At 43.3% G+C, this 17,376-nt stretch overlaps 1 protein-coding gene across 3 annotated transcripts in view; it reads right to left on the bottom strand.

The window, feature by feature from the left end:
- Nucleotides 1–17,376, bottom strand: part of DENND1B (DENN domain containing 1B) — a 302,717-nt gene that overhangs the window by 16,313 nt on the left and 269,028 nt on the right. For 2 of the 3 annotated variants that reach the window (XM_029062649.2, XM_029062648.2), the window contains 2 exons: nucleotides 16,428–16,484; nucleotides 14,615–14,722 (listed from right to left, as the gene is read on the bottom strand). In XM_029062649.2, coding sequence (XP_028918482.1) covers nucleotides 14,615–14,722; nucleotides 16,428–16,484 — 165 coding nt within the window. The remainder of the gene's footprint in view (nucleotides 1–14,614; nucleotides 14,723–16,427; nucleotides 16,485–17,376) is intronic. The other variant, XM_029062651.2, reaches the window with a different exon arrangement.

The raw sequence follows: 17,376 nt of genomic DNA on the forward strand, positions 1-17,376 counted from the left end.
GATCTCTCTCCCTCTCTCCAGTCTCACATCTCCTCCTGCCTTCAAGACATCTCTACTTGGATGTTCTTAGTACAGTGCTCTGCACACAGTAAGCACTCAATAAATACGACTGAATGTTCTCCTGTCACCTCAAATTTAACATGCCCAAAACAGAGCTCCATATCTTCCCACCCAAACCCTGCCCTCCCTCTTACTTTTCCATCACTGTAGAAGGCAACACCATCCTTCCTGTCTTGCAACCCTGTAACCTTGGCATTACTTTGACTCCTCTCTGTCATTCAACCCACACATTCAATCCGTCTCCAAATCCTATCGGTTCCACCTTCCCAACATCACTAAAATCTGTCCTTTCCTCTCCATCCAAACTTTTACCATGTTAATCCAATCACTCATCCTATCCTGCCTGGATTACTGCATCAGCCTCCTTGCTGACCTCCCAGCCTCCTGTCTCTCCCCACTCCAGTACATACTCCACTCTGCTGCCTGAATCATTTCTCTACAAAAACATTCAGGACATGTCACCCCGTCCTCAAAAAACTCCAGTGGTTGCCCATCCACCTCCATATCAAACAAAAACTCCTCACTATTGGCTTTAAATCAATCACCTACCTCACCTCGCTTCTCTCTATCTACAACCCAATCCACACACTTTGCTCCTCTACTGTTAACCTTCTTACTGTACCTCCACCTTGCCTGTATCGCCACCGACCCCAGCCCACATCTTACCTTTGTCCTGGAATGCCCTCCCTCCTCAAATCCGACAATTACTCTCCCCCAGTTCAATACCTTATTGAAGGTACAGCTCCTCAAAGTGGCCTTCCCAGACTTATCCCCACTTTTCCTCATCTCCCACTCCCTTCTGCATCACCCTGACTTGCTCCCTTTGCTCTTTCCTCCTCCCAGCCCCACAGCACTTAATGTACATATCTGTAATTTTATTTACTTGTAATGATGTTTTTCTCCCCCTCTCTAGACTGTAAGCTTGTTGTGAGCAGGGAATGTCCCTGTTTATTGCTGCATTCTGCTTTCCCAAGCACTCAGGACAGTGCTCTGCATACAATAAGTGCTCAAAAAATATGATTGAATGAATGAATGAATAAAGGATTTGGGTTCTAATCCCAGTTCCATTGTGTAACCTTGGACAAGACACCTCACTTATCTGTGCTTCAGTTATCTCATCTGTGAAATTAGGACTGTGAGCCCCATGGGGGACAGGGATTGTGTCCAACCTGATTAGCTTGTATCTACCCCAGTGTTTAGAAAAGCACTGGACACATAGTAAGTGCTTAACAAATACCATAGAAATAAAGTGTTGCTGCCAGAGTGGAGAAAGCTGGACATCTTTGTGTCTCCTTGAAAGCTTGTTATGGGCAGGGAACGTGTCTGCTGATTCTGCTGTACTGTACTCTCCCAAGCGCTTATTACAATGTTCTGCACATAATAAAGCACTCGGTAAATACCAATGATTGAGTGATTGATAGCAAGCAGCTGCCTGAGACCACATTCGGCAGCTGGGAAGTTATGGATGTTAAAAAGCTTGTCATCAAAATATGGGGCTGCTATACAGGTGCAAAATGAACTACAAGTAGGCATCAAAATATACTTCTGAATCCACTTCTCAAACACCACTGAGAACCTTTAAGCCCTTGGAACAGATATATTGAATATATGTAGCTATAGAAAGTATATTCAACTTCAGCCCTAGTATGTCTTTTAATCATACATTTGGCTAGAAAGCTGCTAGAGAATGTTTGCCTGACTACATGAGCCTGTTGGAATTCAGCCTGCTGTGATGTCTGAAGAGAGGATAATAATAATTAAAAATTATGTTATTTGTTGAGCGCTTATTATGTGCCAGGGACTGAATTAAGAACTGGGGTGGTTACAAGTAAATCAGGTTGGACAGTCCCTGTCCCTTGTGAGGCTCATAGTCTCAATCCCCATTTTACAGGTGAGGTAACTGAAGCACAGGGAAGTTAAGTGACTTGTCCAAGGTTACACAGCAGAAAGGTGGTAGAGCCGGGATTAGAACCCATTACCTTCTGTCTCCCAGGCCCATGCTGGAACGATGTGGGATGGGTGATGATGTGTGCAGAGCATCAGAACAGTAGAGTATCAAACAATCAGTGGGATTTATTGAGCTCATACTGTATGCAGAGCACAGTACTAAACCCTTGGGAGAGAACAATACAAGACTTGGAAGATGTGATTCCAGCCCAAAAGAAGCTTTCGGTTTACAAGTGGAGCTTACAGTCTACAGTCTACCACAGTGCCAGTTTTTCTAATGTGAGGTTTTTCAAGACTGTATCTCTGATGACAAAGGAGAATTGGGTGCATTTACTTTATCCATGAGCATCACAATATGCACAATATTGACACTTGGAAAACATACTTGAAATGATCCCAGTGATACAAGACACGGGTATTTTACTAAAGACTGTCATTGCTTACATCGGATTGTTTTCAAAGTTCGTTCTCCTGGCAGTGAGCTCCTAGACAGCTGTCAAGAGTGCGGGTGAAAAGATCATTGTGTGGCTGATACAAATAGATCAGTCAATCAATCATTTCTATGTATCCGGCACTTATTGTGTGCAGACCACTCTACCAAGGATGTGAGAGAGGAAGGAGACATGATCCTTACTCACAAGGAGCAGAAAACTGGCAGGACCTCACTACTCTACTGTGTTGGCCTTTGTTTTCAAGCCTCCCTCTGGGGAATTCCGGTTTCCAAAGAGTCTTTGCTCCAGAAGAGTAGTGACTTTCCTGATCACTATTCAGTGGTATTGATTGAGCACTTTTTGAAAAAAATGGTATCTGCTAAGGACTCACTATATGCTGGGCACTGTACTATGCACTGGGGTAGACATGAGGTAAACAGGCTGGACAGAGTTCGTGTCCCCCATGGGGCTCACAGGCTTAAACCTCATTTTAGGGATGAGGTAACTGAGGCACAGAGAAGTTAAGTGACTTGCCCAAAGTCACACTGCTGAAAAGTGGCGGAGCCGGGATTAGAACCCGTGACCTCTGACTCCCAAGCCCGGGCTCTTTCCATTGAGCCACACCGCTTCTCTATACTAAATGCTTGGGAGAGGACAATACAACACAGTTGGTAGATACATTCCCGCCCACAATGAATCTATTAACATGTGATTTAGGCATCCTCATTACCTTCCTTTCCTTTAACTGATTCCTACCACCATTAGTCTTATTTTTATGAAACCATAGAAAAATCTCACTACCAAACACATCTCCTTACATACCCAATTCAGGAAATGTATTTTAGAATGAATTAGATTATCATTACCTAATTAATGATGATGATAATCTCTCCCCCCACCCCAATATAGGTAGAAAAAACAGAGGGTTTGCAACACTAGTGATAGTTAATATTTAAAATGCCAGCAGAGTCTTCCTTGCTGCAAAGATAGAATGATATTGATCGGTATTCAATACTTTAAGCTGAACAAGGCTTCTGCACTGAGGCCATCAAAGGGAAAGTCAAATCGTCCTCTGATACATGGTGCGATACTTGCAATTTGACTTTTCCTGACAGCATTTCAATATTGAAAAGTCCTCATGACATCCAAAGCATCTACTCTACTTTTAGTAAATGAATGGACTATTTTCCTCACCTGTTCAATCACTTGGAAATGATACCTGTATGAAATTATGCCAATAAATACAATTATGTGAATTTACTTATATTTCCTTCAATAACATCAAAAATAGAATTCAATAAAAGGAACATCAGTTATCAGAGGGGGAAATGATTCTAAAGGCACGTGATCATATACATATGTTTACGATATGTGATGCATATGTACATATATATACACATGCATCATATGCCATGTATCTGTAAAGTATTTACATTAATTTTCTGTCTCCCCATCTAGACTGTAAGCTCGTTCTGGGCAGGGACCATGTCTACGAACTTTAATATACTGTACTCTCCCAAGCACTCAGTACAGTGCTCCTCACACAGTAAGCACTCAATAAATGTGATTGGTTGATTATTTCAAAAGTAGGATTCCAATTTTTGGTGATTGTTTCTTGTTCCTTTCATGATTTTCCTTTCCAAGTCCTTACCACAAATATTGTTAAACGAAGTGACTTAAAAGACTCAAATACCAGAGATTCACACAGAAAAACCTGTTTGACTGAACAAGCCAAGAAACATCTTCTCCTCAGATTTTTGAAGCTAGGAAATCTAGCTTTCTTTTGCTCCAATTCAAAGATATTGTAAGAATGCCAAAGTGAAGCCCCGATGATAAATTTGAACAGTAAAATATGAAGTTATAAAATTTAATTCATTCAGTCATATTTATTGAGTGCTTAACGTGTGCAGAGCACTGTACTTAGTGCTTGGAAAGTACAATTCAGCAACAAATAGGGCCAATCCCTACCCAATAACGGGCTCACAATCTAGGACGGGGGAGACAGACATCAAACCTTCAATGATCTGTATTGAGTAAACCATTCCAAAGGAAAACAGCAATAAGAATGTCCATATTATCAGTTTTTATGGGGTCACATGTTAAGAGGTTCTGTGCTGAATATAATTATTCAAACATCATAATCGTATTTTCCGAATTCTGGGTAGGGTTTGGATTTTGACAGTGTTGTTCTTGAGCATTGGTTTTCAACAACATGTGTGCCCAAATTCTACATTATTCATGTAAAGTAGCCATTATTATTCTGGAAAAAATTCCATTTATTTCAAAAACATTTTCAGCTGGAACAAATTTTGCTCTGGGTATAAACAAGGTTAGAGTCCGTCATGTAAATCGGCAATGACCACAGGGGGGCACTGTTGCTATCGCCAATGTGAATTTGGGTCTGGCTTTGCCATTTTAATTAAAAGGAAATTTCAGTGTTTTTGACAATAAAGAGATGTCATTTGACTAACACACACAAAACAACTTTCTCTTAAACTAAAATAAAACATTAGTAACGTTAGGTCTCCCTTATTGTCAAAGTTGGCCCCGGAGATGCATTTTATAAACATTTGGAGTTGGCTTCAAAACATAACAAAAAATATACAAGGAGACCCTCAACCTCTGACGGAACACGATAAAAACTACAGATTTAGCCCTACGCTTATTCTATCTAGTGAATATGACATTAGTTGTTATATGTCATCTATTTTTTAACGTCACAAAATTAGATTTTTCCGATCACTGATTTCCTTCTCACCCTCGGCACGTAGATGAAGTAAATATTTTCTTCTTTTATTAGCTGTATTTCACCAGTATTTCTCCAAAAGCTTTACTTTTGTATTTGCGAATAGCACTTCAATTGATATTTTTGGTGGAACAATGGTTTCATTCTTTGTAATAACTATATTCAATGCCCCTCAGTCGAATTTCTCTTTTCATCCCGGATTTCAGTCTCTTTTTTCCTCTTTGTGACCCAACAACCTCTTCTTCCTGACCTAGGTAGGTCTGTCTGCCTGCTTTGGGACCTTGGGCAAGTCACTTCAGTTCTCTTTGCCTCAGTTCCTTCAAAATGGGATTCAATTCCTATTCTCCCTCCTACTTAGACTGACTCCCATGTGTCACTTGATTATCTTATATCTACCCCAGCCCTAAGCACTGTGTTTTTCACATAGTAAGTGCTTGAGGAATACCACAATTATTATTAATCATTAACTCCTTTGGAGAAAAATGCATCAGTAGTGTGCACAGCATTGGGAATCAGAATACTGTATTCAACACCTAGACATAGAGTTATCTTAATAGCTATGTTTTTAAAGCAGAAATATGTAGACCAGCAAAGCTGCAATCCTTTGGAGCATAGGTACATATGTGGCTCCATGTATTTATAGATTCCAGAAAAAATGCAAAAATTAATTGGAACACTTACATGGGGTACACTTTGACATATCCACGTTAAGGTAAATAATTTCTTTAAAAAGAGTACTGACACAGCAATTCTGGATAAACCCACCCTCCGTGGCAAGGCTATTTATTTTAAATTGCCTTTTGGTTATAAGTTATTGCACACACTCCCCTCCCCTGCCCCCATCCCTTTCCTATACTCTATATCCTTAATTGTAAAGGTTCATTGCAAAAATTACAAAATGAGCTTAAAGTGGTTTACACAGTATTCCACAAATGCACTAGAATACCGTTGTGTTCACATAATGACTTACTAAAGTTCACAAAGCACTGTTTGCACTCCCCGACATTATCACCTTGGGCTATGGTTACACATGACAAAAATGGCACAGATCACACTAAGGGATTGAGCACATCTTCTTTTGCACGTTTCTTTTGTTGTCGTGTCTTTGGTTTGTTTGTTTAGTTTAGTTTTAAAACACCAACAGTTCCATTTGTTCATACCCAGAACTAGAAATCTAAACACTGTGATATACGGGAAAGGAGTGAAATGTAATCATTTAATGCCATTTTCAAGTTGTCTAACAGTAAATTCAAGTGCTGCCCACTACTCTTATTAATTTAGAAAACTAGATTGGAGGAAAGTGTAGGCACAAAACTCAAATTTGTATAGATTTCAAAATGTTCTAAGAATGTCACAAAAGAGAAAATGAATCACCATCTGCAGTTACTTGTACTGGTGTGGCATAATCAATTCGTCCAGAAACTGATAATATGAGTGAAATGCTCTTGTGCAAGGCACGAAACGGTTAACCGCACTGAACATGCCAAGGTTTTAATAAGGTTTAACAATCAAAAGCTTCAATCCTCTACTGTCACTGGATTGTGTTGTTGTGGCTTTCCCTTGCTTAGGGCAATCCATCTGTTAATGTTGACTTGCAGTACAGTCAAGCACGCGTGTGCACACGCACATACACGGACGCACGCACACACACGGAGCGTCCAGATTAGCTAACCTAAGCATTTGTAGGTAGCAGAGCCCTATCCTTCTGTTTTCATTTAAATCGTTATCTGATTCAAATTCTAAAATTAAAAAAAAAAAAATCTTAATTTTCCGGGAACTAGTCTCACGATTTTTCCTCTGACTCCATCAGAAGGGGGTGGTTCTCCTAACCGGAGACGCTACCGTGAAGTGCGGAGGGTGGGGGAGGTGTTTTAAATGAGAGGTCTGGAGACGAGATGAGGTCGATCAGCAAGCTCCCCCTTGTCCAAACAGCTCCGCACTGTGAGCAAGGGCCGTATTCTCACAGGACCCAACTGGGCTCCGATTTAGGGGAAACCAGCCGCGCTGTTTTTCCCTGGGGTCCCGTTAAGCTCAAGCTGCAGTTGGAACTGTCATCTTCGCACAAAAGGGATAGGGTTGGGTTTTAGAAACGCAGAGCCTAATTGGGAGATCTTCATGGCTGTACCTTTGACATTTACTTAAGCCTCGTCAACAAACCGGGAAATAACCATACTAATTAGCAGGCTGGCCCACAATAGTACTATCGGTTGGGGTGAAAAGTAGAGTCACGGTCTGTTCTATAGATAAGCTGGTAATGAAACCTGGCCCGGCTCTGAGAGTCCTGTGAAGATAAATCTTTGTACTCTGTGCTTCGATGCTGAATTCAGGATGATACCGATAATGATGGTGGTATTTGTAAAGCATTTACTATATGCCAAGCACTGCGGTGGATACAAGATCATGGCGGGGCGGCGGGGAAGACAATTCCTGACCCAAATGGGGCTCGCAGTCTAAATAGGAAGAACATGTATCAACTCCCCATTATATAGATGAGGAAACTACAAAGGAAGTGATTTGCTCAAAGTCACACAGAAGACAAGTGGTGGTGCTAGGAATAGAAACCGGGTCCTTAGTCTCCCAATAATGATAATGATAATAATAAAAATGGTATTTGTTAAGCGCTTACTAGTGCCAGGCACTGTACTAAGTGCTGGGGTGAATACGAACAAATCGAGTTGGACACAGTCCCTGTCCGAGGTGGGGCTCACAGTCTCAATCCCCAATTTGCAGATGAGGTAACTGAGGCCCAGAGAAGTAATAATAATGATAATTATGGTATTTCTTCAGCTCTTACTATGTGTCAGACACTGTACTAGGTGCTGATGTGGATACAAGCAAATCATGTTGGAACCAGTCCCTTTCCTACTTGGGGCTCACAGTCTCAATCCCCATTTTACAGATGAGGTAACTGAGGCCCAGAGAAGAGAAATGACTCGCCCAAGATCACACAGCAGACAAGTGGTGGAACAGGGATTCAAACCCATGACCTCCTGACTCCCAGGACTGTTCTCTATCTACTATGTCTCTGTTCTCTTCACTAGGCCATGCTGCTTCTCCTGAAGCCCTAAAAATCTGTTTGGGTTCAAAATCTGGCTTCTAATTTCTAACTGAGATCATTTCAATCTTCTATCTCACTTGGTCAGAATAACCAATGGAAACATCAACAGTCCCTCCCCACAGGCCTAGTATGCTGCTTGAATTGTTGGGTGAGATTTATCCCGCTGCCTCAGAAGGAACGATTGACGGACTTGAGGAAATTGGGTAGGCCTGGGGAAAGGGCAATTTCAAGTATTCAGTTTCTGGTGAGAAAACTGAATTACACTGGACCCTGTGTTTCCAATATACATTTTGGATAGGACACAATTAGGGAATATTCTTCCGACTGTTTGGGCTCGGTTTGCCGTGTTACAGAAGAAACCGCTTGTGTACATGCACACGTGTGGTCTTGGAACGGATGTGGGTGACTGTGTGCAAGATGTCATTCTCTTTCAGGGAGGACTAGCTGTCTCCAAATCAAGTATCCAATGACAGACTCCATAAAATATTAGCTACGCACCCGGCCTTGGGACCTCTACTCTGAATCTCCCCCGACCCTCCTCTTTCTTCCCCTCCTCTTTCCTCCCCTCCTTACACTGTTCATTTAGAAGTGATGCTTATTCCATGACCAAGAGGTGAATTTAAATAATTCAGTCAGTCCCTTCAGTGGCGATTAGCAACTGAAAGTGATGGCTATGCCTGACCGTGGGGTGTCCGGGAGAAAGCGAAGCAGTGCCCGCTATGTTCTGGGAGAGAAGCATGACCCTCCCTCCCGGAGCCATTTCTGGGCCCAGAAAACCACAGCTCTATAATAATAATAATTATGGTATTTGTTAAGCGCTTAAGCACTGAGGAAGATACAAGTTAGTCAAGTTGGACACAGTCCCCGTACCACAAGGGGCTCACAGTCTTAATTCCCATTTTACAGATGAGGTAACTGAGGCTGAGAGAAGTTGAATTACTTGTCCAAGGTCACCCAGCAGACATGTGGTGGAGCGGGGATTAGAACCCCCATGCCCATGCCCATGCTCTATCCATTAAGCCACAATAAATAATAATCATCATAATAATGACAATAATAATTATTATTGTAATGGTGATGATTATGATGGCATTTGAAGTAGCGTGGCTCAGTGGCAAGAGCCCGGGCTTGGGAGTCAGAGGTCATGGGTTCGAATCCCGGATCTGTCACTTGACAGCTGTGTGACTGTGGGCAAGTCACTTCACTTCTCTGGGCCTCAGTTCCCTCATCTGTAAAATGGGGATTAAGACTGTGACCCTCATGTGAGACAAGCTGATTATCCTGTATCTACCCCAGCGCTTAGAACAGTGCTCTGCACATAGTAAGCGCTTAACAAATACCAATATTATTATTATTACTATGTGCCAAACACTGTCCTAAACGCTGCAATATATACGACACAATCAGATCAGACGCAGGTCCTGTCCCACATGGGCTCACACTGTAGGGGCGGGGGGATTTCTACCAGATACTGAATCACCATTTCCCTGATCAGAAAACAGAAGCACGGGGAAGTGACTTCCTTAAGGTTGGATAGAGAAGCAGCGTGGCTCAGTGGAAAGAGCACGGGCTTTGGAGTCAGGGGTCATGAGTTCGAATCCCAGCTCTGCCACTTGACAGCTGTGTGACCGTGGGCAAGTCACTTCACTTCTCTGTGCCTCAGTTACCTCATCTGTAAAATGGGGACTAAGACTGTGAGCCCCACGTGGGACAACCTGACTCCCCTGTGTCTACCCCAGCGCTTAGAACAGTGCTCGGCACATAGTAAGCGTTTAACAAATACCAACATTATTATTATTATAGAGGCAGGTGGCAGAGGAGGCGTTAGAATCCATGTTCTCTGACTCCTAGGCTCCTGCTCTTTCCACTAGGCCACGCTGCTTGCAATTCCCCTGACCAGTGAAATTACGTGCAGGGACCTCGAGAGTGCCAAACAGGAAATGGAAATTGGTTTTGTACCTGCCAAGAGGAAAGTAAGCGTGGTACCTTGGGCGGTAACACCAGGCATGCCCGATATCAGGCACATGCCTATCCCGGCTCTGGGGATGAGTCAGGAGGCTCTGCCGAAAAAAAGGTTTTAGGAAACACCAAACTTGCCTTGCCAGAGGTTGCCCATCCTGCCTGGATCCCTCTAGATTGTAAGCTCGTTGTGGAAGAGAACGTGTCTACCTACTCTGCCGTACTGCGGTCTTCCAAGTGCTTAGTACAGTAACCTGCACACATTAAGCGCTCAATAAGTACCACTGATTGAATGATAGGAGGGGATCCTAAGCCTCCAGGAGCGTCAGGTCATCCGAGGACAAAATGCCAGGAAATCAAGCTGGCGAGGCTCCCCAAGGGGTTCTAATCCACTCCAGCTTAAGTACATCAATTAATCATCAGTCAATCAATCATTCTCATTCATTCGTTCCATCGTATTTTTTGTGCTTACTGAGTGCAAAGTCCTGTACTTTGCTCTTGGGAGAGTACAATACAACAGATATATTCTCTGCCCAGAATGAGCTCATAGTCTAGAGAGGGAGACAGACAATATAAATAAATGAATAAATCATATATATCTATATCTATATATATATAATAATTTTGGTGTTTAGTAAGCACTTAATATGTGCCAAGCACTGTTCTAAGCACTAGGGTAGAAACAAGGTAATCAGGTTGTCCCACATGGGGCTCACAGACTTAATCCCCATTTTACAGATGAGGAAATTGAGGCACAGAGAAGTGAAGTGACTTGCCCAAGATCACACAGCAGACAAGTGGTGGAGCTGGGACTACAACCCACATCCTCTGACTCCCAAGCATCTCACACACACACACAGATTAGACTGTAAACCCATTAATGGGCAGGGACTGTCTCTATCTGTTGCCGATTTGTACATTCCAAGTGTATATATAGTGCTCTGCAGAAGCAGCGTGGCTCTGTGGAAAGAGCCTGGGCTTCGGAGTCAGAAGTCATGAGTTCGACTCCCGGCTCTGCCACTTGTCAGCTAGGAGACTGTGGGCAAGTCATTTCACTTCTCTGTTCCTCAGTTACCTCATCTGTAAAATGGGGATTAACTGGGAGCCTCACGTGGGACAACCTGATGACCCTGTACCTACACCAGCGCTTAGAACAGTGCTCTGCACATAGTAAGCGCTTAACAAATACCACATTATTAGTAAGCGCTCAATAAATACTATTGAAAGAATGAATATACACACACACGCACAAATATGCTGTGGGGATGGGACGAAGGATAAATGAAGGGAGCAAGCCAGGGCGACGCAGAAGAGACTGGGAGAAGAGGAGAGAAGGGTTTAGGGAAGGCTTCTTGAGGGAGATGTGCCTTCAAGACGGTTTTGATGTGGGGCAGAGTACTTATCTGTGTGATATGAGAAGGGGGAGGCATTCCAGGCCAGAGGTAGGACATGGGTGAGAGATTGGCGGTGAGATAGACGAGATCGAGGTACAGTGAGATTAGCATTAGATGAATGAAATGTGCTGGCTGGGTTGTAGTAGAATAGCAAGGTGAGGTAGAAGGGGGCAAGGTGATTGAGTGCTTTAAAGCCAATGGTGAGGAGTTTTGCAGAGGTGGATGGGCAACCACAGGAGGTTCTTGGGGAGTGGTTAAGCATGGTCTGAACGCTTTTGAAGGAAAATGATCCAGGCAGCAGAGCGGAGTATGGACTGGAGTGAGGAGAGACAGGAGGCAGGGAGGTCAGCAAGGAGACTGATACAATAATCAAGATAGGTTAGGGTAAGTGCTTGCCTTAATGTGGTAGCTGACTGGATGCAGAGAAAGGGGTGGATTTTAGTGATGAACTGACAGGATTTAGTGATGGCTTGAAAAGGTGGGTTGAATGAGAGACAGGAGTCAAGGATAATGCCAAAGTTACGGACTTGAGTGCTTACTGTGTACAGAGTACTGTACTAAGCACCTGGGAGAGCAGAACATACCAATATAACAGACAGCGTGGCTCAGTGGAAAGAGCACGGGCTTGGGAGTCAGAGGTCATGGGTTCTAATCCCGGCTCTGCCGCTGGTCAGCTGTGTGACCTTGGGCCAGTCACTTAACTTCTCTGTGCCTCGGTTACCTCATCTGTCAAATGGAGATTAAAACTGTGAGCCCCACGTGGGACAACCTGATCACCTTGTATCCCCCAGCGCTTAGAACAGTGCTTTGCACATAGTAAGCGCTTAACAAATACCATAATTTATAACAGACACATACCTGCCCACAACAAGCTTACAGTTTATAGACATTAATAAAAATAAATAAAATTACAGATATAATAATAATAATAATGTTGGTATTTGTTAAGCGCTGGGCAGGCAGTGGGTGGTATTGGTATTTGTTAAGCGCTTGGTGGGCAGTGGGTGGTGGGCAGCGGGCGGTGGATATAATAATGTTAGTATTTGTTAAGCGCTTACTATGTGCCGAGCACTGTTTTAAGCGCTGGGATAGACACAGGGGAATCAGGATGTCCCACGTGGGGCTCACAGTCTTAATCCCCATTTTACAGATGAGGTAACTGAGGCACAGAGAAGTTAAGTGACTTGCCCACAGTCACACCGCTAAGTGGCAGAGCTGGGATTCGAACTCATGACCTCTGACTGCAAAGCCCGTGCCCTTTCCACTGAGTCACGCTGCTATGTAGATAAGTCCCTTGGGGCTGAGGGAGGGAAGATGAATAAAGGCAGCTAGTCAAGGTGAGGCAGAAGGGAGTGGAAGAAGAAGAAAGGAGGGCTTAGTCAGGGAAGGCCTCTGGAGGAGATGTGTCTTCAATAAGGCTTTGAAGTGGTGGGAGAGCAATTGTTTGTCGGGTATGAAGAGGGAGGACGTTCCAGGCCAGAGGCAGGATGCGGGCGAGAGGACAGGCAAGGAATCACACAGCACCGTCTTTCTCAAACCAGAGTTCACCCCAGCCAGGCCCAGGCACAAGCATAACTCCAGGGTAAGCTCTAGACTCTGCAGTTCTAATCTAATGTGCACAGTAAAAAAGGAAACGAAGCCTCAAACAGCAGTACATTTCAACTGAAACCTGGGAATCAATTGCTGAGGATAGACACGCATGGCACCCTGCCTATCAAAAAAGTTGTAGTTTTGAGCAAAAGTTTTGCATGGAAAGAGGGACAAGGAGACAGAACAGAAAACAGCGCCAGACACCACAAAAATTATGACAACTGTATAATGGACCACCTCTTTGTGTGCTCCCTGGGGCCGGGGCTATAGATCTTTTCATTGGCCTTTTCAGATGCACTAATAATAATAGTAATGGTACTTGTTAAGTGTGTACACTGTTCTAAGCACTGGGGTAGATACAAGCTAATCAGGTTGGACAAAGTCCCTGTCCCACATGGGGCTCACATTCTTAATTCCCATTTTACGAGATGAGATAACGGAGATCCAGAGAAGTTAAGTGAGTTACCCAAGGTCACTTAGCAGGCATGGGGTAAAAGCTGGAATTAGAACCCAGATCCTTCTGACTCCCAGGTCCTCACTTATAGGTGAACTTCACCACCAGCGGATTCTTCTTTGAATATGATGGACAATTATATATAGTCTTAATCGAAAACTCAAGAAGGACCTATGGATACTGGCTCACGTGGCTGTGAACCACATAGAAGGTCTGGTGGTTTGGCACACAACAAATTGGCAGAGGGCTTAGAACCACCTCTTTGGGCGGGAGGAGGGCGGGGGGATTTGGGGAGGGAGTGGGAGTGCTGACGAGGTTCCGGAAGCTACTTTTGGGTGCAAGTGGAAAACTGGGGGCTAAAGGAGGTGTGTGTCCTAGAAACATTTTGAAGTTCACTTCGGCAGAAATCTACGCAAAGGTCTTAATGGATCGGTTTGCTTGCGTTGAGTCGCTGGCAGGGCCTGTACAATCAGACCCAAGCCGCTCTTTCTTTGCTCTCTAACATTTAAACACCACATCCTTTAAAAAAGTCTTCTCATTTCTTTTATATTAGGGCACAAAACACTGGTTGTTAGATCAAAAGTAATAGCGCTAGTTCTCATTTTCTCTTTTTTATCATGAAATTCATGCATTCAATCGTATTTATTGAGCGCTTACTGTGTGCAGAGCACTGTACTAAGCTCTTGGGAAAGTATGATACAGCAATAAAGAGTGACAATCCCTGTCCATAACGAGTTCACGGTCTATCATTTTGAATATCAAGGTGGTCGATTTTCGAGGCCAGAGTTTTGCACTTCACTTTTGCCCAAATACCTACGTGGATCAGAAATCACAGGCCAATTTTTCCTTTCTGTGGATTCAACAAAATCCAACTCCAACTTCAAACAATACTTCATTTACATTTTCTTTCACCCCAAATCAAATTAGCCACAGAATAATAGGATTTTTAAAGGAACCGAATCAAACGGGCCATACCTGTGCCAGCCTGCGCTTCTCTGGGTTTTCGCTCCTTTCACCATGTAATGTGTAGACGGGAGTATACTGGACCGACCCAGAGCACGTCCCATAATCTTCCTCATTTTCCTGTACCGCAAAAACACAAAAGCCTTTCTCTTACGCTATTTGGGAACTTCTTGACCAGGGTTTCTCTCCAGTGATAGTCCTGAGTGCTTAGGATCTGAGAACTTCTCCACCCTGCAAAAGCACTAGTTTCTGCCTATGTTTCTGAATGATGCTTAGAGAAGCAGCATGGCTCAGTGGAAAGAGCCCGGGCTTGGGAGTCAGAGGTCATGGGTTCTAATGCCGACTCCGCCACTTGTCAGCTGTGTGACTTTGGGCAAGTCACTTCACTTCTCTGTGCCTCAGTTACCTCATCTGGAAAATGGGGATGAAGACTGTGAGCCCCATGTGGGACAATATGATCACCTTGTATCTCCCCAGCGCTCAGAACAGTGCTTTGCCCATAGTAAGCATTTAACAAATACCATCATTATTATTATTATTATTATTATTATTATTATGCCCAGTTCAGTGAAGAAGGCTCCTGAACCCAGTTTGGATCCAACCCCCAGAGAATATCAAACTGGATTGGAAACGAGCCCAGGTGAAACGCAAGGTGGTCTAGACTGTAAGCTCACTGTGGGAAGAAAACATGTCTACCGATTCCCAAGAGCTTAGGACAGTGCTCCGTACACAGTAAGTGCTCAATAAATACAATTGATTGATTGGTCTAGACCCGAGGCCAGAAGGTAGCTGGTTATATAGGGGGTTCCACATGGGGTGCTCTGTGTCTCAATCACTCATCTAGGTCCCAACTCCTCTTCCCTCATCTCCCAACGCACATGTGCACACACGCACACACACACACGGTGATGAGGTCTGGAGCCCTGGGGTTGTGGAATTTCACTCCATGCAATCATCGCAGTTGGGGTTGAGTAGCTCGGGACCCACATGCCGGACGAGGGCCACCAACGTGTCAATGGCCTCCACCTGGACTCCAGCCTAACCCTCCTCCTTAAATGTGAAAGTGAAAATTCGGCCCCAAATGCAAAAATATTTTTCCAGTAGCAAAGTCAAATTCACTTTGACGTGAAGTTAACGGATCTTAAGAGAAGCCCCGTAAATGCCTAATAATTGAATGTTGAAGGCAAGCTGTTTAAATTGGAGCTCTTTCCTCAAATCGTTGGATCTTTTGCTGAAACAGGAGATGTTAGACCCCACTAATGATAACTTGTCTTTTTTTTCCCCTGGCAAATGAGAAATATCAAAAGAGAATAAATTTTAAGATCTGTAAAAACTCAGGAGCTATTTTAATGTGTTTTAATCATATTTCAAACAGATATTTATTGTCTGTCCCTTTGGAAATTTTTAAATATTAACAAATTTGAAACATCACTGTAAGACTATGACAGGACCAAAATAGACAATGGTATCTCTGAATAAATTCCATTTTAAAGATCCCCTCATTTCAAATTTCGGTCAGGGAGCAAAAGCTTCAATTGTTATATCAAAGCAATCAACTTTATGAAAACATACATTCTGTTAGAGTATCTTTGAAGACCTCTGTTGTGCTATGATAAAATATGCAAACAATAAAGAGATTATTCAAAGGATGCATAGGATGACAGTTAGTAGCCAGAGGGCTCGTTATGAAAAATGTATTGTTGAACAAAGGGCTAAGCATATTTCAAAAGTCATTAAAAACACAAATCTCATGTGATTTGTAAAGTTTAAGCTTCAAACTAACATGAAAAGCAAGGTAAGAGAAAGGAATAATGGTGATGCTTACCTTATGTTTTAGCTTACTCTTCACTTCCTTTATTCCCTGTTTAGCTTGGTTTTTCGCCTAGAAAGTTTTTTTAAAAAAAATCTAATTATCTCAGCACGACACTACTTACATTGAGAGAACACGCTACATGAGTTCAAATTTAATGAAAATTGTACCCAGTCAAATTATTTGGTAGTAGGATGGAGTATGATCTCAAACAACTAATTTCAGGTGTAATGTACTAAGCCGGCAGCCCTATTATGCTAATAGACTAGTGGTGTAGCAAACCCGCTTCCCTCTCTATTTGCATGCAAATGTCATGAAAATATTAACATTTAGCCTGCCTCATCTTCCATATTATAATGAGCAAAACAGAAGTCAGCCAGGCTCTCGATGCCAACTACCTATCCGAAATGGCACCTTTAAATCTGAAGGGAGAAAAGAACATAGTTTAACAGCAGGTTTGGGGAAAATGTCAAGAATTTCAAGATGACTGCAAAAGCAGTCTACTCTGGCAATTGGCAAGGTAACATTGGCCTTGAGAGAGAAATTAGGGACTATTCTGTGTGAGGGAGATTTTTTGCCTGGCATTGCTTTTCCACCAGTTTGTTATTCCGAGAAAATTTTTTCAGGGACTGGAAAAGCCAAAGTGCAAATTAAAGTCTCATCTGCAACTTTACTGCAAAGTCCCCCTGGGAGGGACACGGGAGGAGAACGGATGACAGCAGAATTCCCAAGTAGCTGCTTCATGGAGAACTGAAAAAGGGGGCACACGTAAGCCAGGAGGACCGAAAAAAACAAAAACCCAGCTTATTAGCAGTCACCGGGCTCTAGCCGGCCCTTGGCTGTAGAAGCCCTGGGGAGGTGAGGCAGGCTGGTTGGCAGTGGCAGCCCCCCGAGAGACTGTCAGCAATGGGTAACAGGTGGGATGGGTGAGCATTGACTCTCTCATGGCCATAGACCTGACCTC

This window comes from Ornithorhynchus anatinus, chromosome 4, assembly GCF_004115215.2.
Source record: "Ornithorhynchus anatinus isolate Pmale09 chromosome 4, mOrnAna1.pri.v4, whole genome shotgun sequence".
Classification (NCBI taxonomy): Eukaryota; Metazoa; Chordata; class Mammalia; order Monotremata; family Ornithorhynchidae; genus Ornithorhynchus; species Ornithorhynchus anatinus.